This window comes from Budorcas taxicolor, chromosome 20, assembly GCF_023091745.1.
Source record: "Budorcas taxicolor isolate Tak-1 chromosome 20, Takin1.1, whole genome shotgun sequence".
Lineage (NCBI taxonomy): Eukaryota > Metazoa > Chordata > Mammalia > Artiodactyla > Bovidae > Budorcas > Budorcas taxicolor.
In genome coordinates, this window is record NC_068929.1 from 61,653,493 (window position 1) to 61,678,491 (window position 24,999).

The window sequence follows — 24,999 nt, forward strand, 5'->3', positions numbered from 1 at the left end:
CTGAAGGACAGAGCTGAGTGGACCTTTAATCAGCTCTGCTACAGCAAGTGGAAAATACTCTTTAAAAAGAAAATTAAAAAAAAAAATTATCCTGTAACAGGATTACAACTCCAAATGACAGACACAGAGGAGAACAACACAAGTGAGGCGCCGAGCAGAAGACTATCATGATCACAGCTTTGACGATCTCATGAGTCAGATCTTATTTCCCCAAAAGCAGCTGAGAGGGGATAAGATCTTCCACGTCAGACTCTTCCTGGGATCCCCCGGGCCAGCCAGACAGACGGAAGTCAGCACCCGCCTGCCCCACTTCCCCTCCACTACCCGGCACCCTCACAAATGAGCTGGCCTTCGGGGGGAGCCCCCTGGACTAACAGGAAAAGAAGTTCCACTATCAGGGACTTAGTCTTTCAATATAATCAACAGAGGAGGGAGAACAAGGGTCAGAAACAAGGGGAACTGGGGGGCAGGGTGGGGGGAGTCTGGCAGTGAAGAAAAGCGCTGCCAGGAATTATGGATTTGATCCTTTTTAAGGCTCATCAAGAGATAAAAATGAGATTTCTTTAACACTTTTGGGCTGGACCACCTGGGTGGTGGCTGAAAATGAGGCAATATATAAAGTATGGGGCATTTCTGTGATGCTGGAAAGTGGGTGAACTAGGTCTCACGCGTTCCCCACAACCCCATCCCCAGCATTACCACCTGCGGAGACCCCATTTCCCCCACCACCACACACACACACACACACACACACACACACACACACACACACAGACGCCCGGAAGGAACACCCAGGGAGCTGCGATCTCCTTGGGTGACGATGCCAGAGCCTCCTGCAGCCCAGAGTGTGGCCACCTTGACACTAGCATCCCACCTGTGACCGACGAGACCACTAGCTACAACTGAAAAAATTTAAAGCTCCTGGATTTTTTTTGTGTGGCAAAATTCTACTCAGAATTTTTTGTTTCCGTTCACTAGAATGTACCAAAACTGAAATAATTCAAACAGGAAACCAAAAAGAAAAAAACAAACCTGAAAACAAAACTTAAAAAGACACAGAAGAGCCGGAAACTTGAGTGATGACACTGATAGCCCTTTTGCCCTGAGGCTCAGGCTCACTCTTCTGGAGACCCCCGGGGTCTGGCTGGCCTCCTGCCTCCACCCTGTCCACTCCCCCCAGGTCGCCCCAGGGCATCACTCCCCCTACCCTCAGCTCCTCTGCCCCCGGGGCCCGGCCCACTGCCACCCTCCTGAAGCAGAGGTGGCAGATCAAGGGCTACAGAGTGGGCGTGGGGGGGTTGGGCGGTGGAAGCTAGGCCTGAGCTACAAGACAGAAAAGGCAGTTTAATTTAGATGTTTGGGACAGATCACGTGGTAAAATCACCTTGTTAAAAACTTCAAAGTCCTGCCTTACAGCCAACGGAACTCTGCTCCTTGGATGGCATCGTCAACTCAATGGACACGAATCTGAGCAAACTCCAGGAGACAGTGAAGGGCAGGGAAGCCTGGTGTTGCAGTCCCTGAGGGAGCAAAGAGTCAGACAACAACTGAGCGACCGAACAACAGCCCTTGGAATTCTGCTCAGTGTGATGTGGCAGCCTGGATGGGAAGAGAGTTCGGGGGAGAACGGACACGTGTTTATGTATGGCTGAGTCCCTTTGCTGTTCACTTGAAACTAGCAGGACATTGCTAATTGGCTATACTCCAACTAACCCAGAAAGCCAGGAGGAACCAAAGAGCCTCTTGATGAAAGTGAAAGAGGAGAATGGAAGAAGCTGGCTTAAAACTCAACATTCAGAAAACAAAGATCATGGCACCCGGTCCCATCACTTCATGGCAAATCGATGGGGGAAAAAAGGAAACAGTGGCAGATTTTATTTTCTTGGGCTCCAAAATCACTGCAGATGGTGACTGCCGCCATAAAATTAAAAGACAGTTGCTCCTTAGAAGAAGAGCTATGACAAACCTAGACAGCGTATTAAAAAGCAGAGACATTACTTTGTTGACAAAGGTCCGTCTAGTCAAAGCTATGGTTTTTCCAGTAGTCATGTATGGATGTGAGAGCTGGACCATAAAGAAAGCTGAGGGCTGAAGAATTGTTGCTTTTGAACTGTGGTGTTAGAGAAGACTCTTGAGAGTTCCTTGGACTGCAAGGAGATCCAACCAGTCCATCCTAAAGGAAATCAACCCTGAACATTCATTGGAAGGACTGATGATGAAGCTCCAATCCTTTGGCTACCTGATGCGAAGAGAGGACTCACTGGAAAAGACCCTGATGCTGGGAAAGATTGAGGGCAGGAGGAGAAGGGGATCACAGAGGATGAGATGGATGGATGGCATCACCGACTCGATGGACATGAATTTGAGTACGCTCCGGGAGCTGGTGATGGACAAGGAGGCCTAGCGTGCTGCTATCCGTTTGGGTCACAGAGTCAGACACGACTGAGCGACTGAACTGAACTGATACCCCAATACAAAATAATTGTAAAAAGCCCTGAAACTTCAAGGTCAAAAATACTTTTAAACTTAAAAAATACAACAGCTATTTCTATCAGCTTCAAGGCCATATTCTGGTTAATTAGCAGGAGACTGGCCAAGAGAGACCAATGGATTAGGAAGCAATCAGGGAGAGGGGTTGGGAAAGGCGCCCCGCCCCAGGACATCCCTGCAGGCTCTCTGTAGCAGGGCCGGTGGAGGGGTAGGGGTGCCGCAGAGAGGAGTCAACTGAGGCCACGTGGTTCAGTGGACAGGGAGGGGCCCCGGAAGGCCCCCTTTCCTGCCCCTCATCCCTTGGTTATTCTACTTCCCACCCTGGGCTGGGAGCTGGACTAGCAGGCACTGATGTGCAAAGACACACTCTCTGGCTCCAGGGAGTTCAGGGTCCAGTGGCACGATGCCCTGCTGCTGGGAAAGGTTACTTGTCAGCTTGTCTAGGCCCACAGGTTACACGTCCTGGTGTCGGGGCCCCGCCAGGACTCAGAATAACACAGAGTCCTCACGCTGTCTGCCCCGGTGGGTCGACTCTCTCAGAGCTGCGTTCTGAGACATAAAGCAAAATGTGGTTTGTTTGTCCAAAGGAATAAATGAAGCAATGTGGAAACAGAATGATAAACACACAGAACAAATCTTGTTAGGTCATCAAGGTTTCTGAATAGTCTGGAGCCCTATAAGACTGCTGGAGATGTTCAGAATGTCAGCACAGCAGGGTGACAGCCTGGGTTTGTAACAACCAGCACAGCCTCAGGCTCAAGCAAAACCACAGGTAATTTGGTTGTTTCTGTGTCAGTTATGGGGAAGAGGGAACAAATATCCTCTTCACAAATCTTGGAAATGGTGAGCTCCAAAGACTTTCTACACTTTTGGATTTCAGGCATTAGTCCTGCTTAAGAAACAACAGTCTTTCACTTAGTAAAGTTCTATAACCAACGACGACAAGATCAGTATCACTGAGGAAGAGAACCGCCAACGTGCAAGCTTTTTATCTTGAAAGTCGTGACCAGTGAGTCACAGGACCATAGCCCTGTGAGACAACTGACTTCAAGCTAGGTACACAGTCCACATCCCACAGGACTGGGCACGTCTACCCCAGGCTCCTTCCTGCCAACCCAGAGTTCAACAAATGCAGCAGGAAACGCTCCTTGCCAACACCAAGAGGACTGTTGAGTTCAGTTGCTCAGTCGTGTCTGACTCTTTGCAACCCCATGAATCGCAGCATGCCAGGCATCCCTGTCCATCACCAACTCCTGGAGTTTACCCAAACTCATGTCCATTGCGTTGGTGATGCCATCCAGCCATCTCATCCTCTGCCATCACCTTCTCCTCTTGCCCCCAATCCCTCCCAGCATCAAGGTCTTTTCCAATGAGTCAACTCTTCACATGAGGTGGCCAAAGTATTGGAGTTTCACCTTCAGCATCAGTCCGTCCAACGAACACCCAGGACTGATCTCCTTTAGGATGGACTGGTTGGATCTCCTTCCAGTTCAAGGGACTCTCAAGAGTCTTCTCCAACACCACAGTTCAAAAGCATCAATTCTTCGGCGCTCAGCCTTCTTCACAGTCCAACTCTCACATCCATACATGACCACTGGAAAATCCATAGCCTTGACTAGACAGACCTTTGTTGGCAAAGTAATGTCTCTGCCTTTGAATATGCTATCTAGGTTGGTCATAACTTTCCTTCCAAGAAATAAGTGTCTTTTAATTTCATGGCAATCACCATCTGCAGTGATTTCAGAGCCCCCAAAAATAAAGTCTGACACTGTTTCCACTGTTTCCCCATCTATTTTTCATGAAGTGATGGGACCAGATGCCATGATATTAGTTTCTGAATGTTGAGCTTTAAGTCAACTTTTTCACTCTCTTTCACTTTCATCAAGGGGCTTTTTAGTTCCTCTTCATTTTCTGCCATAAGGGTGGTGTCATCTGCATATCTGAGGTTATTGATATTTCTCCCAGCAATCTTGATTCCAGCTTGTGCTTCTTCCAGCCCAGCGTTTCTCATGATGTACTCTGCATATAAGTTAAATAAGCAGGGTGACAATATACCACGTTTTTAATAACATCATAGCTCCGTATCTTCATGTACTGGGCACATCATTAGGTGTGTTCAATGCCACCTATCATTCAAATTTTCTAACCTTCTGGAGGGGGCTTAAAACCCACCCAACTACAAAAACACAGAAACAGTAGGTGGGCTAGGCTCCAGGGATCCCAGAACTCCAATCTCGGCACCCCACCAGGCAGGCCCTGGCCCGGCCCTGGTGGAGACAGCAGGCTGGCAGAATAAGCCTAGGACCCAGTCTTTATTCTGTCATTTTCTAGCTGCAGAACCTCAGATGAGTCAGCCCCAAGAGTCTCCCCAACAGTGGAGACCAACAGTGATGCGGGAGGTTGGTAATGAGACACAGGAAGCCCCGAGTGTGCTCACAACACACAGGCCGTGAATCTGTGCAAGCTGTCGGCTGAGCCCCTCCAAGTGGTCACCATCAGCGTCTCCACGCCTCTGGGGTGGAAACTCACCCCCCGCTGATGGGAGCCCATTTCCTTTTCTGGGGTGTTTCTCCAACGATCAGATGTATCACTATTCTACGACTACAGATGACGCTGCTCTGTAGGCCGGGTACCAATGCCACCACGGTGAACTGGAAAGACTGGATGTTCCTCCATCCATTCACACCTGGATAGACCGTCCTCGTGTGTCTGCAGCACAACCAAGGCTGTGCAGAGGACACTGGTGGCGGTAACACAGGGACCTGACCTGGACCCGAGCTGGGGGAGGCTCCCCTGAGGACGTGAGGCGGGGCTGGGACCCAGAGCCTGGATGGGAAATTGAGGGGAGACCAGCAAGGCTGCATCCCCTTGGGAGACGCTGATGCTGAAGAGCAAGGAAAGCACCCCCCCACCCCCCCGCGCCGGATTGGAAGCAAGAGGCTGGCGTGACCAGACCTGTCACCACCACCTGCGTTGTCACTGCTTGGGGTCACGAGGAACATGTCCAAGCCCCCTTCCTCACGACAGCTTCTCAGATTAGTGACCATTTCACAGGGACACAGGATGCTCTGGGCTGGAATTCTACTTGTTCTCTGAGGTCCAAGTCACACCAGCCCCTTGGCAGGATGAATCCCTCCCCCGGTACCCCCCGACCCCACCCCCCGCCAACGCTGTCCACATTGCAGGTGGGTTCCGGTTCAGTGTATTCATGACTGTGTGCCCTACGGGCCAGAAAGCCCCTCTGGGGTGAAAGCTGAGCCTTAATTCACTGTGGACCTGGCTACTGGTGTACACGCACTTCATCTTTGAAGCCCGGAGAAAGCAAGCAAAAGCCTGAACTTGAACCCACATGCTCCGACTCAAGGTCAGTGCCCCTTGAATTAACTACACAACTGCCTTCCCTGAGTACTTCTCTTCCAAGAATTCAAAACAGTTAACGAGCACGAACTCTGAAGGCAGCTGGCATTCCCACAGTGCCTTTTCCTCTTCTGGCTCAGACACCCCGGTTCTCCCTACCAGGCCTCACTTGACATGGTTTGGTGCGGGGTGGCGGGGTGGGAGGGAGGCCTCTTCACCATCCCTGTGACCCTTTTGGGGATCCACCCCAACTTAAAGTGTGACCGTGGGCTGGAACACACTGTCCTGGGTGTGACGCAAGCAGGGGAGCCATCAACCACATGACCACTGCTTCACTCTCCAGCGGAGTCAGCAAGATTTCCGTGCAGGGCCGGAGAGGGAAGATTCCAGGCACTGCTGGCCATCTGGCCTCCATCCCACCTGCTCACATCGGCCCCCTGGAGGAGTGGAAGCAGCCGTCGGACAATACACAGCAGGGCGGTGTCCCAAGAAAACTTTCCTAGGGATGCTGAAATCTGAATTTCAAGTAAGTTTCACATGTCAGGAAAAGGGATTCCTCTTTTGATTTTTTTTCCCCCCTAACTATTAAAAAAAATGTAAAGACCTTTTATAGGTTGCAAGCCACAGAAAAATTGAGTGGCCCATGAGCTGTGGTTGACCAGACTCGGTCTCACTGATCCATTCGCATTAATGCAGCCTGTGGCTGTGTTAGTAGTCAGCCCGCCATCGACCTGAAGCCCTTGAGACCTGCTGCTCCCCGTCTGCTGAAGGGGGAGGGGTGGGCAGGCGCTCTCGTCCCCCGTGTCCCCAAACCTCCAGGTGGAAGAACTTTCCTGGAGATCTGGTACTGGCCTCCGCCCCTCTCCCCTTGCTCTTTTTTGAAAGTGAAATCATTTAGTCGTTTTCGACATGGACTGTAGCCTACCAGTCTCCTCCGTCTATGGAATTTTCCAGGCAAGAATACTGGAGTGGGTTGCCATTTCCTTCTCCAGGGGATCTTTCTTGAAGGCGGGAGACTATCTGACAGCAGAGGTTCAGACTCTCCACTCAGCTCAACCCACTACTGCCTGCCTGCAGAGAGGGGCCTGGGGGGAGGCCGACTCTCTGGGAGAGAGGCCTGACCTCTGCGGGGTGAGCACACCTCAGGCACTGCCCGCTAAGCCACCTGGCCACACCACCTAAGACATAGGATTTTACTACCCAGCTGACATTAAAAAAAAAAAAAAATCCCTGACTCCAGTGTCTACCTATTGGTAAGTTCAGAACCTGGGGAGGGAAGCAAGGGCTTATCCATATCACAGGGCAAGCTCTCCGAGCCCCAGGAGCCGGCACACATCCCCGCGAAACTTCACATCGCTGGCCTCGGCTCACTGCTCCCACCCGCCACGGCTTCTGTGGCGCTCTGTCCCCTTCTTAACTCTCAGACCTTTAAAGATCAAGCTTGTCTTCCACATCCCAACACAGACCATGCATGAACACATGACCCAGGGAGAAATAAAAGGACACTCTGAGATGAGCCACTTTGGCCCTGCAGTGATTTTTCCATTCCTCAGAATCATCTGGCCTCTGTCACTAATGAGTACTAATCCTTCTAATTGGCTTCCCTTCTCCAACACCATTTTCCAGTCTGAGGTCGGTGGTGTGTGTTTTTGTTGATTGTTGTTGTTGTTGTTGTTTTTTCACAATGGATGTGTCATTTTTAAAAAATCTTTCAGGCTTTTCTTAGTTGTTGGAAAGACCCACACCCTGGCAGCCAGTGGGGTCAGCTAGAGAGGCCTCTAAACAAGTGAGAAGGCAATGAAGCATCGCTTACTGCACCACCCCAGCCAGAAGCCTCCGAGAGCTGGTTCTCCTGGAACCAGGAACCGGCCTCACCACATGACCCCAAGCACCGCTGGAACCAACTGAGAAGTCGGGCTGGGCCCACAGGTGACGGGAGCCTCCCTGTCCTCCCTCTCTAGTCTCTCAAGGACCTTCTACCCTAACATGGTCTCTCAGATCTGCTCTCCTAAAAAGAAAGCAGAGGCTCCCAAACAAACCCATCAAACATTACAAAACATCGTACTCAAAGTCTTTGCCGACAAAGGTCCATGTAGTCAAATCCATGGTTTTTCCAGCAGTCATGTATGGATGCGAGAGTGGGACCATTAAGAAGGCTGAGTGCCAAAGAATTGATGCTTTTGAACTGTGGTGTTGGAGAAGACTCTTGAGAGTCCCCTGGAGCGCAAGAAGATCAAACCAATCAACCCTAAAGGAAATCAACCCTGAATATTCATTGGAAGGACTGATGCTGTAGCTCCAATACTTTGGTCACATGATGCGAAGAGCCAACTCATTGGAAAAGACCCTGATGCTGGGAAAGAGAGAAGGCAGGAGGAGAAGGGGATGGCAGAGGATGAGATGGTTGGATGGGATCACTGATTCAATGGGCATGAGTTTGAGCAAGCTCCAGGAGTTGGTGAAGGACAGGGGAAACTGGCGTGCTGCAGTCCATGGGGTCTGCAGAGTTGGACACGACTTTGCGAACGAACAACAACACAAAGTCTATTGACCAGCAACATCCTTATCACCTGGGCATTCATAAATACAATGGTTGGGCCCCATGGAGGCAGAATCTGTGACCTACAATAGTCCCCGCAAGTCACGTGTTCACCAAAGCCTCAGAGGTGCTACCACGGAGCAGGGAATCACCCTGGCCCTGGCCCTACCTGTGGAGAATCTCATTTACTGGCTGGGGTCCTGGCGCCTTTTTTAAAAAAAATTCCCAGATGGTTCCAATGCATTGCTGGTGCTGAGAAACACTGCTCTGGAGTCGGGGCTTCCTCCATCCTTGCCTATTTCTGTTAGCTCAAATATATCATCACCTGCCAGTTAATCTCCAAAATTACCCTTAGGGGAAACTGCACAGATAAAAAAGTCTCCCTGGTCATGTCATCCAACAAGTTTAAGAGCCCCCTGTGCTTTGTACCTCTTTCCCTTTGGCCAAGGCGAGGGGCTACTTTCACCAGTCAGTGGCTGTTTTCCCAAGGCTGGGAGCTAGGCTGACCGAAAAAGGAGTTTTGCGGTAATTAAGAATAAAGGAGCCCAACTGTATATTAATGTATATTAATGACTAACTGTATATTAATGACCTCCAGGGAGGGTGACCCACTCTTTCTGACTTGCCTGGGACCTCCGAGTTTCAGCACTGAGAGTTCCTCATCCAAGGACACCCACTGTCCCAGGTAAGCCGGGGTGGGTGCTCTCCCTACCCCCGGGCCTGACCCTGACTCCTCCCTGCTCTCTCACCTCTTCAGACCTCTTTGCTCCAAGATGACTGGCTGCCCTCAGCGTCTCCATCAGCGCTCAGCCCTGCCTCCGCGCCCGTCATTGGGACGCACTCGTCTCTGTCTGGGATGCTCCTCACTCTACTCCCTCTCCAGCTCTCGGCTCAGAGGTCACTTCCCAGGGTCAAGCTTCTCCGACCCCATCCCAGCCCCGGCTCTGCTCTCTCACAGCACGTGGCGTCCTCTTCCTTCATGGTACTCATCACAGTTTACACAACTGTGTTTGTGTTTGATTAGGGTCTGTCTCCCCGTGTAGGTACATGTCTTAAGGACTGGGATTGTTTCTGTTTTCACTCTGCTTTCTTGGGCCCTAGAAACACAGTAGACAGTTCATAAATATTTATCGAATAAATAAAATGAATCAGTGCAGTCAGATCCAGTCCATGTGTCTCCAGGACAGACTGCCAGCCGACCCCAGGACTGTTCGCTCTTCTTCCACAGAAACAGAATCTTGACTTTGGCTGGATACGCAGCTCCTCAGAATAAAGACTACATTCCACCCTCCCTATGTGTGGGTCTAGCCCTGTAAAGAGGGGTATATACTCCCAGCCCTTCTTCCTCCCTACCAGCTGGAATGTAGGTGTGATGAATGACATTCAGCAGCCATGTTGGGTCAAGAAGGAGCTGTAAGTGTAAAAGCCATGCAGGATGGAAACGAAGTGGAAGGAGCCTCAGTCTCTGACACCATGGAGCCCCTTCTAGCTCAGGGGAGCCACCTCTAAACTCTGCCATGAGAGAAATAAACTTGATTCACTTCTTCCGGGTTGCTCTGTTATCCCACCACCCTGATCCTAACTGTCTTTATCTTCCCTGTCCCTTCTGGCGTGTAACATGCATGCCAGAAAGGGTAGGCCACCAGTCTGTTTTCCCTTCCCTTAATTACACTCATGTCAATATAAAGCAGGAAGTGAGGCTGTGAAGCTGTCACCCAGTGGGATGGCATCAAGGCAGAGGAATAGGTAGGCCCCAGGGAGTCAGGAACTTGACTCTGGGTCTGGTCCTAGATGGCTGAGCAACCTGGAACTCAGCGCCCTCCCCTCCAGATGCAAGGAGGCCAGGCCAGTTACCACCATTCCCCATCATCCTCCAAAGGTCTCTTCATGTTAACACGTTTCAGAGTTACGCAGGTGGAATTGTCACATGGTGGTACAAGGCACAGGATTTTAAGAAACTGTGAAACAACTGAAGTTAAACTAGACTTGAGATTTTTCTGATTCATGAAAGGTGGCGCAGAGAGCGAAGAAGGCAGTCCCTGCCTCTCCCAAAGCTGAAGCCAAAGCAAAGGCTTGGAGGCCAAGAAAGCGTGCTGAGAGGCGTCCACAGCCACAAGATAAAGAAGACCCAGACGTCACCCACCTTCCGGTGGCCCAGAACACTGCAGCTCAGGAGGCAGCCCAAATATCCTTGAGAGAGCGCCCCTAGGAAAAACAAACTTGACTACTAGGCCATCATCAGATTCCCTCTTCACCACCGAGTCAGTCGTGAAGAAAGGAGAAGACAACCACCCACGTGTTCGCTGTGGACATCAGGGCCAACAAGCACCCAGTTCAACAGGCTGTGACACTGACGTGGCTAAGGTCAACACCCGGACCAGGCCTGATAGACAGAAGGTGGCCTGTGCTTGACTGGCTCCTGCCTGTGATGCTTTGGATATTGCCAACAAGATTGGATCATCTAAACTGAGTCCAGCTGGCTAATTTCAAATATTAAGTTTTCACTATTAAAAAAAAAAAAACAAATCAGACTCAAAACATTACTCAAAACTTGGCACCACAGGCAAGATGCCCTGAGCGTGGACAGAAGACACAAGAGCCCTCGACAGATGCCAGCATAGACTCCGCCCCAAGACGCCAGTGCCCAGGTCTGCAGGTCTATCACACGTTGACCTGAGAGCACAGCCTTTCCCACAAAGGCCTCTGTGGAGGCGACCCGTTTCTCAAAGGCAGCAAGAAACAAAAGAGGAAGCTTGAGGAGCCTGGGGCAGGCGTGAGGGGTCTGCAGTTGCACACGTGATAGGTCCAAACTGTGAATGCATCAGTGAGGCCCACATGGGAGACGACGCTGGAATACCAAAGCACGAGAAACAGGGCAGTGCTGCTGCTGCTGCTGCTAAGTCACATCAGTCATGTCCAACTCTGTGCGACCCCATAGATGACAGCCCACCAGGCTCCCCCATCCCTGGGATTCTCCAGGCAAGAACACTGGAGTGGGTTGCCATTTCCTTCTCCAATGTATGAAAGTGAAAAGTGAAAGTGAAGTCGCTCAGTGGTTTCCTACCCTCAGCGACCCCATGGACTGCAGCCTACCAGGCTCCTCCACCCATTTGATTTTCCAGGCAAGAGTACTGGAGTGGGCCGCCATTGCCTTCTCCTAGGGCAGTACTAGGTAGGTGTATAAGTGGTGTCTGTACTAGTCCTTGTCCTGACAGTCAGCTGAGAACCCCAAATGGGGTTTAACCAATGTTTAGGGAACAAAACAGAGGGATGAACCCATCTAATAAACTTGCTCTCAGGTTGAGTGATTTTTCTCTCCACTTCAGATTTCAGAGGAAGGAATCAATAGAGCCGAGTCTCTCAGGGCTTCAGGTGCAAAAACTGAGGGACGCCACATGGATATGAATAATTCTGTTGGCTACATCTGCATTTCAAGATTCCGGGCAGCCTTAGCTATGAACCTAACTCCCAGTTCACCGGTCAAGCAGCAAGTAGAATGAGACGTAGCTGATCCAGCCCGATGGCATCAGCGCCAGCAGCTCTTCACACCTGAATGCTGACTGAGGATCCTCAGCACACTGCCTGGCCATCTCTCCCACTTCCTCCGTCCTCTCACCTGTCCTGGCAGCCAATCTGGAGGACACAGAGCACCCAGGTTTCCTGGCCGTTCAGAGCTCTCACAGCAAAGCTGAGGCCCTCCTGGGACCTCCGCCCTGGCAGTCCAGTGGCTGAGCCTCCACGCTCCCGAGGCAGGGGGTCCGGGTTTGAGCACTGGTCAGGAAACTAGACCTCACGCGCTGCAAGGAAGGGTCCAAATGCTGCCCCTGAAAGACCTCGCACGCCGTAACTAAAGATCCTGCATGCCACAGCGAAGACTGAAGATTCCAGGGGCCACAACTAAGACCCAGCGCAGCCAAATTAAAACAAAAAATAACTTACCAGAGAAAAAAATAGTTGAGGCCTTTCTATGGGATTCCCTCATAGCTCAAATGGTAAAGAATCTGCCTCAAGGCAGGAGACCTGGGTTTGATTCCTGGGTGAGAAAGAGCCCCTGGAGAAGGAAATGGCAACCCACTCCAGTATTCTTGCCTAGAGAATCCCACGGACAGAGGAGCCTGGCAGGCTACAAGTCCATGTGGTCGCAAGAGTCGGTTGGACACAACTTGGCAACTCAACAACCAATCACAGGTCAGGAAATATATCCACGGTGTGCCTGGTGTTACTCTAAGACCGGGAAGAAGTTCAGTTCACTTCTCTCAATCTGAAAGATCAAACGTTCTGGGGAACCCTCTCTGGCCTAGCTTAGAGGCAGGTTTACAGGTGGTTGACAGCCTGTGTCCCCGCCCACCTCACCCCCTGAGCCCCTGGGGACGAGGCCTGTGCCCACGAGGCGTGGTGGGAAAGGAGCGCAGGTCCACTGTAAGGGGCATGCGAGAAGGCAGGACGCAAGGCGCCTGGCTCACTTCCTTTCAAGAGAAAGAGACAGCTGTCTTTGATTCACAGTTAACAAGATTTACAAAAATGGGTGGGGCTCCTGCCCCCCACCCCTACCCCACCCCCTGCAATCAGGGCAGCGCCTCCAGGACAGCCTGTCTGATGGGCCAGAGACAGAACCCCAGTGTGTTGGGTCCCTTCCAGCTGCCTGGGCTTGACATCTGACATCCACCTTGACCTTTGAGGTGGGGCCCAAGGCACAGAGTCCACCTGGGGTGCCGGAGCCCTGCAGGCTGGGGCCAGGCCAGGCTGGGAAGGGCTCCTGAAGGCTCTGGGGGCTGCAGGCACTGAAACCCCACCCAGGAGGCCAAACCTAGGTATCCGGGCGGCTACTGGTGCTTGGAAGAGGGGCTGGGATTCTGCTTCTCTCTGAATTGGGAGAGGACTCTCCTGAGAAACTGACTTCCAATTATGTTATTTCTCCATCTGCTGGAAGACTGTGTGAGCTGCTAAGTCACTTCAGTTGTGTTCGACTTTTTGCAACCCCATGGACTGTAGCCCACCAGGCTCCTCTGTCTGTGGGATTCTCCAGGCAAGAATACTAGAATGAGTTGCCATGCCCTTTTCCCGGGGGCGGATTGGCAGGTGGATTCTTTACCACTAGTGCCACCTGGGAAGCCCGCAGGAAGATTAACCCTCACTAAGATTCAATAAAAAATTAGTAACACGGGGACTTCCCTGGTGGCCAGCGGCTAAGACTTCACCTTCCAACACAGGGGCTACAGGTTGGATTCCTGGTCAGGGAGCTAGGATCCCAAATGCCTCACCACCAAAAAACTGAAAGGTAAAATGGAAGCAATATTGTAACAAATTCAATAAACACTTAAAAACATGACCCAGGTTAAAAAAAAAAATCAGTTACAGGATAAGCAGAGAAAGCGCTAATAAGGTGTTTTAAATGACTAGGCATCAACAATTCCACAAACACTTAAAGTCAGAGTCACCTGGTTAAATCAACAATAAGACTTACTATTAAATTCTTAATTCAGAAATTTATTGAGCGTAGCGTTTTATGTGCTATTTCTGGGATTGTTGTTTATTACCTGGGAATCCCAGCAACAGTACTAACAGACAATGGTCCTCAGTCTTCTAGAAATGAACATAAGCGTTTTATTATCCTCTTATTTTAAACATGACGCCACCTGTCTATTCTGGCTCGATTAAATGAAAAAGTAGAAAAATAGAGTGTGACTCGTATAAAAGGTCACTGGAAAAATGAGTACATACGCAAAAATTTTTCCCTGTTGACTTAAGGTAAAGTGACATTTAAATGTTTTTCCATTAAACTGATTACAAATCAATAAATGTATATACAGCCTCTGTTTTGAGAACAGATCATCCTAAGTAACTGAACATTTACCAGAGGATTCAAGGGGACAGGAGAGAAAGGTCAAAAACTCCATTAACTCCTTTAAAAGGTACATAGAGACTTCAAAGCTGTGTATAAAGAAACACACGTGTAGAAGTTTTAGCTCGATAATGGTGACGTTTTCATCATCTTTTTCCGTACATAGACCTGTGAGTTCCCTTAAACAACAATGGTATGAAAATGATAACTCAGCTTTACTTTAGAACAGCTTAACTGTGACGAGGTAACCTTGGAAGTAATGGTTTTTCCAATAGTTATGTATGGATTTAAGACTTGGACCATAAAGAAGGCTGAGTGCCAAAGAATTGATGCTTTCGAACTATGGTACTGGAGAAGACTCTTGAGACTTCCTTGGAGAGCAAGGAGATCAAACCAGTTAATCCTAAAGGAAATCAGCCCTGAATGTTCATTGGAAGGACAATGAACATTGATGCTGAAGTTGAAGCTGCAATATTTTGGCCACTTCATGCAAAGAGCCAACTCACTGGAACAGTCCCTGATGCTGGGAAAGATTGAGAGCAGGAGGAGAAAGGATGACAGAGGATGAGATGGTTGGAGGGGATCATCGACTCAATGGACATGAGTTTGAGCAAACTCTGGGAGACAGTGAAGGACCGGGAAGCCTGCCATGCTGCAGCCCATGGGGTCACAAACAGTTGGAAGTGACTTAGCAACAACAACAAGCCTCAGAAACCAGAGTGCTCCCAGTTATCAGTCTGACTGTTTCAGGAAACAGAAGCAGGCAGATAGTTAAGAATCTGTTGTGGGAGGGGCCAGGTTGCCCAGTTTGAATCCTGGCCACCACTTACTAGCTGGAAACTCTGAGGAAATTCCGTGACCATCCTGGGCGTCACAGGGTGGTGGTTGTAAAGATTATGTAACACTCTCCATGAGCAGTGTCTCCGAGTCCAGCACCATACCTGCTGTTACTGTGGCAGGGACAGCCTAGGGGCTGGAGACTGCACTCACCCACTCACAGGAGCCAGGGAAAAAATGTCACTTTCAAATTCAGCAATTGTGCCAATCAAGAGTTTCTACTTAGCTAAAACACATGGTACCACAGTTTACCTTTTATTTGGTATTTAGTCCATCTCACAGATACAGCGGAGAAGGCAATGGCACCCCACTCCAGTACTCTTGCCTGAAAAATCCCATGGATGGAGGAGTCTGGTAGGCTGCAGTTCATGGGGTCACTAAGAATCGGACACAACTGAGCGACTTCACTTTCACTTTTCACTTTCATGCACTGGAGAAGGAAATGGCAACCCACTCCAGTGTTCTTGCCTGGAGAATCCCATGGACAGCAGAACCTGACAGGCTACAATCTGTGGGGTCACAAGAATCGGACACGACTTAGCAACTAAACTTACTACTACTAAATTTCCCACTGGAGAAGGAAATGGCAACCCACTCCAGTGTTCTTGTCTGGAGAATTCCATGGACAGAGGAGCCTGGCGGGCTGCAGTCCATGGGGTCACAGAGAGTCGGACACGACTGAGTGACTAACACACACACAGAGACACGGAAGAGTAGAAGAATAAAAGTGGGACACAAACAGGCCGACATAAATAGCAGCTGTGGACTACTTGCAAAATTTTAAGCATTCTGTTGTGGGCTTCTGGTGTGGGCATGTGTTTTCAATTGCAGTGTTTGTTTTCTTCTTCCTCAGCCTTCAAACTGTTTTCTTAAGGAAAGGAAACCTCTCTCTTCAAGGTTACAAGCAGCTCACAGAGCAAGGGAGCCAATCACTCCTCTGCGCCCTGCCACCATGGTCCCTCCCAGGATCCCCTGTGCATGGTTCCGCTCCTGACAGCAAAGGCCTTGAAGGCACAGGCAATGGGACAAGCTGTCGGTTCTCAGCTCCCCTCTGCAGTCCGCTAGGAGGAGCGGCTGGGTGTGCCCTACCACCCTCAGCCTCCACCTGCCAGCTCTTCTGATTTGCCCTCTCGCGTGAAACACAGAGACGCTCTACAGGAAAACTCACCTGCCTGCCCAGGGTGGTACCTGTGATGACCCCAGGAACCAGGCCAGAGGCTGCGTAGGGCGGGTCAGAAAACACCTGCTTCAAACATAAAGTAGGTCACCCCTGAATGGCTCTGGAACAACAGAATCCATGATATTGAGGAATACACATTTTAATGAACAGGAAAGTTAGTTAAATGGGAAAGTGGGGGCATCTACAAGTTTGTGCGGGGCGCAGTTTCATAATCTGGGAATAAAAATAACAACTATCTTCTAGTATAATGATCACTATAAGAATAGCAGCTAACCTTTGAGGGCTTATTAGGGCCAATGGTTCTAGGCTCTTTATACATAAGAAAGACACAAACAGCACTCAAACATATTAGCCATTACCATTATCTCTAAACTCTTTGTTTAGCACTGGACTCTTTCCCAAACAAAATATTACCCAGAACAACATATAAAACAAGAAAAGAAACACAGGTTGTTTATGTGGAGCTGGAGTGAGGGGACTTGGCTTTTGGGCCCCACCACTTCCCACACCAGACATTTGTGTCCCCCAGGTCAACTCCCAGGGACCACAGGGAGCCCTGTGGCCCCTGAGTACACCGTTGAAAACTCATTTATTCCCTATCCTTTGTACTAAACAAATGGAAATGGGCCTCAGCAGGAAACCCCAGCAGTGCCCGAACCAACAGGAAGTTAAATACCTTGCATGGTGGCCAGAAGCTAGAGGAGCCCCATGGAGTGGCAGGCACACAGCCCTTCCTCAAACACCAGACCCACCAGGGGAACGCTGGGACTGGTGAGCTTAGTCGCGCTTCCCTGCTTCTTCCCATCTTCTGCAAATGACCCATGGTACCTCTTCCTGGTCTAATATTCTGCTGCTGACAGTGAATTTCTCATAATACTGGCATGTTTAGTTCACGATTCTTAGTATCCAAATACTTAAAAAGACATAGTTGAAAATGGCTACCAAAAAACTCCTTCCAATCCTGTCTGTTCAGTGGGTTTTCTTTTGCTGTTTTCTGTTTTATTACCGGCAAATGATACTTGTTAACATTCACTATTATCTCAAAAGTGAATCTCGGTCTCTTACCAAACAAAAGTCTTAAGGGCAGGTAAAAAAAATCGAAACCAAAGGGAAAAAAAAAAAAAAAACACCTGTCTCCACCCCAGCTTTGGCAACTGGTTTTAAAACTTTGTCCGTCCCCCTTTCCCCACCCCCTTACCCCCAAACATGACCAGCAAAGAAGGGAAAGTATGCTCTTAAGTCCATGGAGGTTATGTTTTGGAGAAAGTTTTCCATAACCTGATCTTTGAATCACACTCTTCCACTGACACACGGACTGCAGTCTCCATGGGCTGGGGCTGAGGAAAGAATTCTCTGTGCGCTCATAGCGCTGGCACACCCTGAACTTGGTGCGTTGGCAGGGAAAATTCCTGGCAACTCCATTAAGCCCAGAGTAAGACATCTTTCCGCGTCTCCAGCTAGCTTTTTCCAGTTGTACCCCTACCTCCACTTCCATCTTTGCTCTCTCTGCCAAAATAAGCCACGGAGAAGGGAAGAAAAATCACATAATAAAAAGTTCAGATGAATACACCCACAGGAAATATTTGGCTAATTCTACAACAATCCAAGGCGCAGAAAGGTTGAAAAATGAGGTCGTTCTCCAAACTTTTGGGAGTGGGAGGCACGTCAATCACCAGAAGTCTTGACTGAGAGGGGCTTGATGATCAGCTTAGCCCTGTGCCTTCGTTTTTAGGGACCAGGATCCAGAAGTCCGGAATGGTAGACGTCTAGGCACACGGTCCTGGGCGGAACGATGTCTGAAACTCCTGTCCTAACTGAGAACCCTGCTGTTTCCCCACCACACCCAACAGTCTGCTGTGTGAAGTAAAAGCTCCTGCACGGACCGAGAACCCCCAGTTAAGAAACTGTCCTAACAATTTCCCATCGAAGCTGCAATAGGCGCGCGCTCTCCCCAAATGCACCGATGGGTGGGTTCTCACCCCTGGGGTGGCTCCCAGGGAAACACGCAAACGGGAACGTGCTCCAAGCTGAGACGCAGCTCCCCTTCCTCAAACTTGGGGCTCAAAGGAGGGAGGGACACCCCTCTCCCCTCATCCGACGAGGGCGGAGACCCTGGCGACCTGCCCCAGGTGACATTTTTTGCGTTTGTTTGTTTTTGTTTCAAAACCCGGGAGTTTTCTCCGTTCGCTCATCGGGTCTCGACTGCCGCGAAGGTGTGGACCACATCCTCTGCCGGCAAAGCGCGAAACTCGTCCACTTCCCTCCGACTAAGACCCAGAGAGAGAGAGCTCGGAGGGGACGCCGCCGCTCGTCGGCGCCGGTGAGGCCCCGCCAAACCCCGTCACACCGCACCCCAGATAGAGCCCGCGCTCTCTCTGTCCGGGAACCGGCCAGCGCCGCCTCAGCTGGTCGCTCGCCGCCTCGAGACCCGCACCAGCCTTGCCTGCTCCTGACAGAGATGCGCGCCCCCGACGGCCGCCCCAACCCTGCAACCGGTTCCCCTCCCCACCCCCCGCGACTCCCCACCCTCGGACCGCCGGTCCCGGGCCTCCAGACGCCAAAGGCTGCGCCGACCAGGAGAGCGCGTTCCTGGCTGCCCGCCCCGCCGGCCCGGGGCCCACCTGAGGCGTGCTCGCGAGGCCGCTCCCGCTCCTGCGCGGGGCTCTTCCGCGCCGCCATGCCGGCCGCGCGCTGCCGACCGGCGCGGAGCCTCGCCCGCTGGCTCTGACGGACGCGGCGGCCGCCGGCCGGCGCCCGCGGCTCGCTCCCCGGCGGCTGGCTGGTGGGCGCTGGAGCCGCGGGGCGGGGAACGCGGTCTGTGCTCCCGCCCCCGAGCGCCCCAGGGGTTCGACGGACGCGCCGGAATGCCAATGGGAGGCCGCGCCGCGTCGGGGGCGGGGTCATCTGGGCGGGGCTGGCTGGATGGGCGGGGCCTCCGCGCCTTTCTGGATTCCCCAACCCGAGCGGCGTAGAGCTGCTGTGTGCTCCGCTGGGATGTGGGCAGCTACTGCTGGGATGCAGACCCTCGTCTCAGGAACTATCCTAGCAGTGCCACCTGGCGGGATCCTCTATCTCCCTGGAGCTTTATATCGGAGGTCCATTGAGTGGGAAGGAAAGAAGCCTGCTGAGTGGGATGATGTGGGAGAGAGGGTTACCTCAGTGGCAAGGTTGCAGGATTCTTTTCCCTGGCCCAAAGGTTAAGCCGCTAATCGGTCACGGCTATGGGAGGGCGAGACTGAAATCCAGCTGTCGACCCGGGGCCTGACCCACTAGATTGGGCTGTTTTTTTTCTGATCTTTATTTCCCCTGACTCAGTGGAATGGCGATGTGCTTACTTAGAACTCAGTCGTCGCTCAGTCGTGTCCGACTCTTTGCTACCCCATGGACTGCAGCACGCCAGACCTCCCTGTCCACCACCAACTCCTGGAGTTCACTCAAACTCATGTTCATTGAGTCGGTGATGCCCCGCAACCACCTCATCCTCTGTCGTCCCCTTCTCCCGCCTTCGATCTTTCCCAGCATCAGAGTCTTTTCCAGTGAGTCAGCTCTTCGCATCAGGTGGCCAAAGTATTGGAGTTTCAGTTTCAGCATCAGTCTGATTTCCTTTAGTTTACTTTAGGAGAGGTTATCGACAAAATTGATCACCTCTTAAAGTGGTTTAACAGTAAAGGAAAAAATAAAAGAGTAGCAAATAGTAAAAATAAACAGTCCGACAATAGGGAGGCACTCACAACAAGGATATTTCATCCCTGATTTTATAGTAACATGACTTTATTTTTTTTTTCCAGAGAAAAAGGAAGAAAATTAAAATCTTGGTGAACACTTCCTCTTTCTCCAATACACACAATTCCAGAGACAAACAGGCTTGCCCGTGACATGGTTTGGCACCTTTTGAAAAATTCCGTTAACTGAAGAACGATGTGGAAAACACCCTTGCATTTTAGGTGGCTCCAGTACTTAGGGCAATGTCTGCAAGTATCCACTTCCCCATGTTCTCTGGTCTTTGGTAACTCCAGGGAAATTCTGAATCAGAGAAACAGCAATTAATGTAGTGCCGGACATTTGCCAATAGCTGACATCAGGCCAGGCACTTTGGTAATCCTTTTATGTATCATTTTACATATTATTTGATCTAATCCTCACACTGGCCCATGAGGTAGGTACTCCTGTTATCTCCAGTTTAAACATAAGGAAACTGAGGCTCAGTAAATGCTAGTGTGGAGTTTAAACCTAGGTTTGATCTCTCCACTGCCCCACCATTCTGCAACCCATGATTCACAGAAGATAATAAAAATGTTCCCAAATTCTGCTGCATGTTTAGGAAAAAAAAAAATCCTTCTATCCAAATCAGATTTTAACCTAGAGGGGTAGTTTTCTACAGCCATAAACCATGACTTGCGTGTATAGAGCCCTGTTACTCATACAAATTAAAGGACTTAAAATTGTTGTGTGTAATTAAAGTTATGAGCCATGATGAGTACAAATTGTCTATTCTAGAGGCTGAAAATACCAGGACTAATTTCTTGTGATAAAATAAAATTTGCTTGAGTCTTTTAACTACAAAACAAATCAGCCAGTAACTTTCCCCTCCTCCCACAAGATAAAATTGATGAACACAGCTGTTGGGACTCAGCCTAGAATCCTTTCAATTAATTTACAATCAGGGTTTCTTGGTTTGGTTTGCTGTCATGTTCACTGATAGTCTGAAAGCTGAGTGGAAGCCTCTTCGTGTGATATTTACAGATCTAGACCTTGAAGCCAGACTGTCTGGTCTGGCTGCATACTAGCCATATGAACTTGCTCAATTATTTAAACTTTTTGTGCCTCAGTTTCTTCATCATAAAATGAAGCTCAAGTGAGTATCTTCCTTAGGGGGTTGTTATGGGGATGAAGTGATTAGATATGCCCTAAACCCTTAGATTAACGCTTGGCACATAATAAGAACCACATAAATATTAATCTAATCAAGGATGTGACTATGCATAGAGGTTTCTGATTGACCTTCTGGCCTACCCATGTGTGATTTACTACCTGTCTTAACAATTACAAGGTTATCAAAACTTTTAGTGACCTGGAATATGAGATTTTTGCAGATAAGAATTATGATCTAGAATCCTTAGTGCCTAGCTCAGGGCTTGAATTTTTTTTTTTTTTTTTGTATGTAGACAAAACTTTGTTGCTTTTACTGACACCAATTTTTGCCTTCTACATTATATCACAGCTTGAATACATAGGCTTTAAAAAAAACTACCAAGCTGGTAATGCATTAGAAAAATAACTATCGTTGAGCCAGCATATCAAAATCATACACTGTGTTGTCCTTTGTCGCTCAGTTGTGTCTGACTCTTTGCGATCCCATGAGCCCGCCAGGCTCCCTCTGTCCATGGGGATTCTCCAGGCAAGAATACTGGGATGGGTTACCATGTCCTCCTCCAGGGGATCTTCCCAACCCAGGGATCGAACCCAGGTCTCATGGAATCTTTACCATCGGAACCACCAGGGAAGCCCAAGAATACTCGAGTAGGTAGCCTATCCCTTCTCCAGGGCATCTCCCCGACTGAGGGAATCGAACCAGGGTCTCCTGCATTGCAGGCGGATTCTTTACCAGCTGAGCTACCACGGAAGCCCATTAAAACCATATATCATGGACCTATTAGGTAGAGCTTGGATATGTTCCAGTGGGTACATTGAGAGTATGGTGCGAGATCATACTCTCATAAAGGTCACACTCATGAAGATACCTGTAGCAATTATCTCAGCTGAAATGTTGACGCAGATATATTACACTCACCAAAATATCAACCTTCGAACCACTGAAGACAAAGCCAATGCCTAGAAGCACATCACTTGATTGTGATGCTGGAGAATTTGGAATGAGTAGCCAGGGGCAATGGCTACTCCAGTTAGTCACATGGATGATCTTGATATGGTCCACATCAGAAGAAAGAACGAGAAGGGAAAAAAGATAAAGAAAGAGAAATGGGGGAGGGGTGGAGAGAGAGAGAGAGATGCCTGGTCAATAAATTTTAGCAAATATTTTCTCAGACTTTTTGTTTTCATAAAGTTTTCTTGACCATTTGAACTCTGAGAATGGAATGTGAATGTCCAGAAGCGCTGAAGACATTACAAAATGTATTTTCCATTGCAATGCCAAACTTTTCACATTACTCAAGGGTCACTCATTCACATCTGGGTCAGTCTCGGGCTAGGACAAGTTGACATTTGTTCTGAGAACAGTGGAACCCATGACGCATTTGGGCAATAATTGCAATTTTCATTTTTACTGAGAGTTTGCTTGGTTGACTAACTTCTAGTTAAATATCCCCCTCTTAACTGAGAGATTGCAGAGGGAGTTGCTATAATTCCTGCACCAAGAACTTTACTTGGCACTGAAAGGTACTTATTCAGTAGTCACTGAATGAGAACATGAGTCAGTGTGTGAGTGAAGGCAATGACAAGACTTCCAACTAAGAACCCATGGAATTTTCCCACCTGTATTCACTTCCAACTGTCCTTATCCAAATTCATTGTCTTTTTTTTTTGGTGGTAAAGAATACATAACATGAAGTTTACCATTTCATTATTTTTAAGTGTATAGTTGAGTGGCACTAAGTATATTCACATCATTGTGTTGTGCAAATATCACCAACCATCCATCTCTCAAACTTCTTTCATCTTCCCCCTCCCTCAGCCCCTGCCCTAGCAATCATCACTCTACTGTCTGCCTTTGAACTATTTTCTCAATATGACTACTCTAGCTTCCTCAAATGGAATACTACAGTCCTTATTCTTTGGTGACTAGCTTATTTTAGTCTGTTGATGTCTTCAAGGTGCATTGCTATTGTAACACATGTCATAATAGCCTTCCTTTTCAAGGCTGAATAATATTTCGTGGGATATATATGTTACAGTTTGCTTATCCATCAATGGACACAGGTTGTTTCCACCTTCTAGCTATTGTAAATAATACTGCCATGATCCTAAGTGTACAAATAACTGTTGGAGCCTCTGTTTTCAATTCTTTTGAATATAAACTTAGAAGCAGAATTGCTGGATCATATCCATTTTGAGGAACAGTCACAAAACAGTCATACTTTTTCCACTGCAGAAAACACTTCCACCAACAATGCGTAAAGATTATATTTCCTCCACATCCTCACAGGCACGTTATTTTCAATTTTTTAAAATAATATCCATCCAAATGGGTGTGAAGTGATACCTTACTGTAGTTCGCATTTCCTAATGATTAGGGATGCTGAGCATCTTTTGATGTGCTTATTAAACATGTGTAACATCTTCTATGGAGAAATGATTAAGTCCTTTGACGATTTATTGTCTTTGAAGACATAGTGGCATCACTGTTGATATCCATAAAAGTTAAAATTTGAGTAACCCTTATCTTTCCTTCCATTCTGCACTGTATCAGGTAGGGTCACTTTTTCTAATAGAGGCAATGTATAGAGGTTAATAGGTTAATTGTGATGATGATGATAATGGCAGAATTTAGTTGAGCACTCATGAACTGCCAGTCTCTATTAACTGTTCAGCATGTATTACTTAAGGCTCCCAGGTGGCGCAAGGTAAAGAATCCACTTGCCAATGCAGGAGACCCAAGAGACGTGGGTTCAATCCCTGGGTCGGGAAGATCCCTTGGGAAAGAGAGTGTAAGAGCTGGCGAGAAGGATAAAGGAGGTCAGCTGAGAGCCATACAGGGAAGTGAAAGATGCGGGGGTGGTAGGTGTGGAGAAGAACTTCACGATTTTGTATATGCCCAGACTGAGCAACTTCCCTTTCACTTTTCACTTTCATGCATTGGAGAAGGAAATGGCAACCCACTCCAGTGTTCTTGCCAGGAGAATCCCACGGATGGGGGAGCCTGGTGGGCTTCCGTTTATGGGGTCGCACAGAGTCGGACACGACTGAAGCGACTTAGCAGCAGCAGCAGCAGACCAGAACTTAGTGTTTCCTTTTTTTCTTGGCAACTTAGATGGCTTCATGTGTGCTCAGCCTCTTAGTCGTGTCCAGCTCTTTGCGACCCCATGCACTGTAGCCCACCAGGCTCCTCTGTCCATCCTTCGCCAGGGTATCGTCCCAACCCAGGGATTGAACTCTTGTCTCCTGCGTTGGTGGGTGGGTTCTTTACCACTGAGCCACCTGGGAAGCTTCACTCATTCCCAAATTCCTGATATCGGTCCTGCCTGTAGTTTGCATAGAGCTGTACTTGCTTACCATCTCTGGCCTTTGACCTTGCACTGCCTGGGTGTGCTTTCACCTGGCTGACTCTAGGGGTCCTTCCAGATTCTGCTCAAGCCTACTAGCCTTTGGGGAGCACTTCTGGACCACCCATGATGAGTTAGCAACTGGCTCCACTGCCCTCCTTTGTATTCCCATCATTCCCACTGCAGCCAGCGCTTGTCTGTCCACACTTAACCATGAGCTCCTGAGGCCAGGGACAAGGTCTCAGTCTCCCCTGGGTCTCCTGCTTAATGTCTGGTGGACCCTGAATATTCACTGGAAGAACTGACGCTGAAGCTAAAACTCCAATACTTTGGCCACCTGATATGAAGAGCTGATCCATTGGAAAAGACCCTGATGCTGGCAAAGATTGAGGGCAGGAGGAGAAGAGGGCAACAGAGGATGAGATGGTTGAATGGCATCATCAATTCAATGGATGTGAGTTTTAGCAAACTCCAGGAGATGGTGAAGGACAGGGAAGCCTGGCATGCTGCAGTCTATGGGGTCACAAAGAGTTGG

The 24,999-nt window shown here is 49.2% G+C and overlaps 1 protein-coding gene across 1 annotated transcript in view; it reads right to left on the reverse strand.

The window, feature by feature from the left end:
• Positions 1–18,980, reverse strand: part of OTULINL (OTU deubiquitinase with linear linkage specificity like) — a 29,937-nt gene extending 10,957 nt beyond the window's left edge. The window contains exon 1 of the mRNA XM_052659208.1: positions 18,867–18,980. Coding sequence (XP_052515168.1) covers positions 18,867–18,924 — 58 coding nt within the window. The 5' untranslated portion in view covers positions 18,925–18,980. The remainder of the gene's footprint in view (positions 1–18,866) is intronic.
• Positions 18,981–24,999: the final 6,019 nt, after the last annotated feature.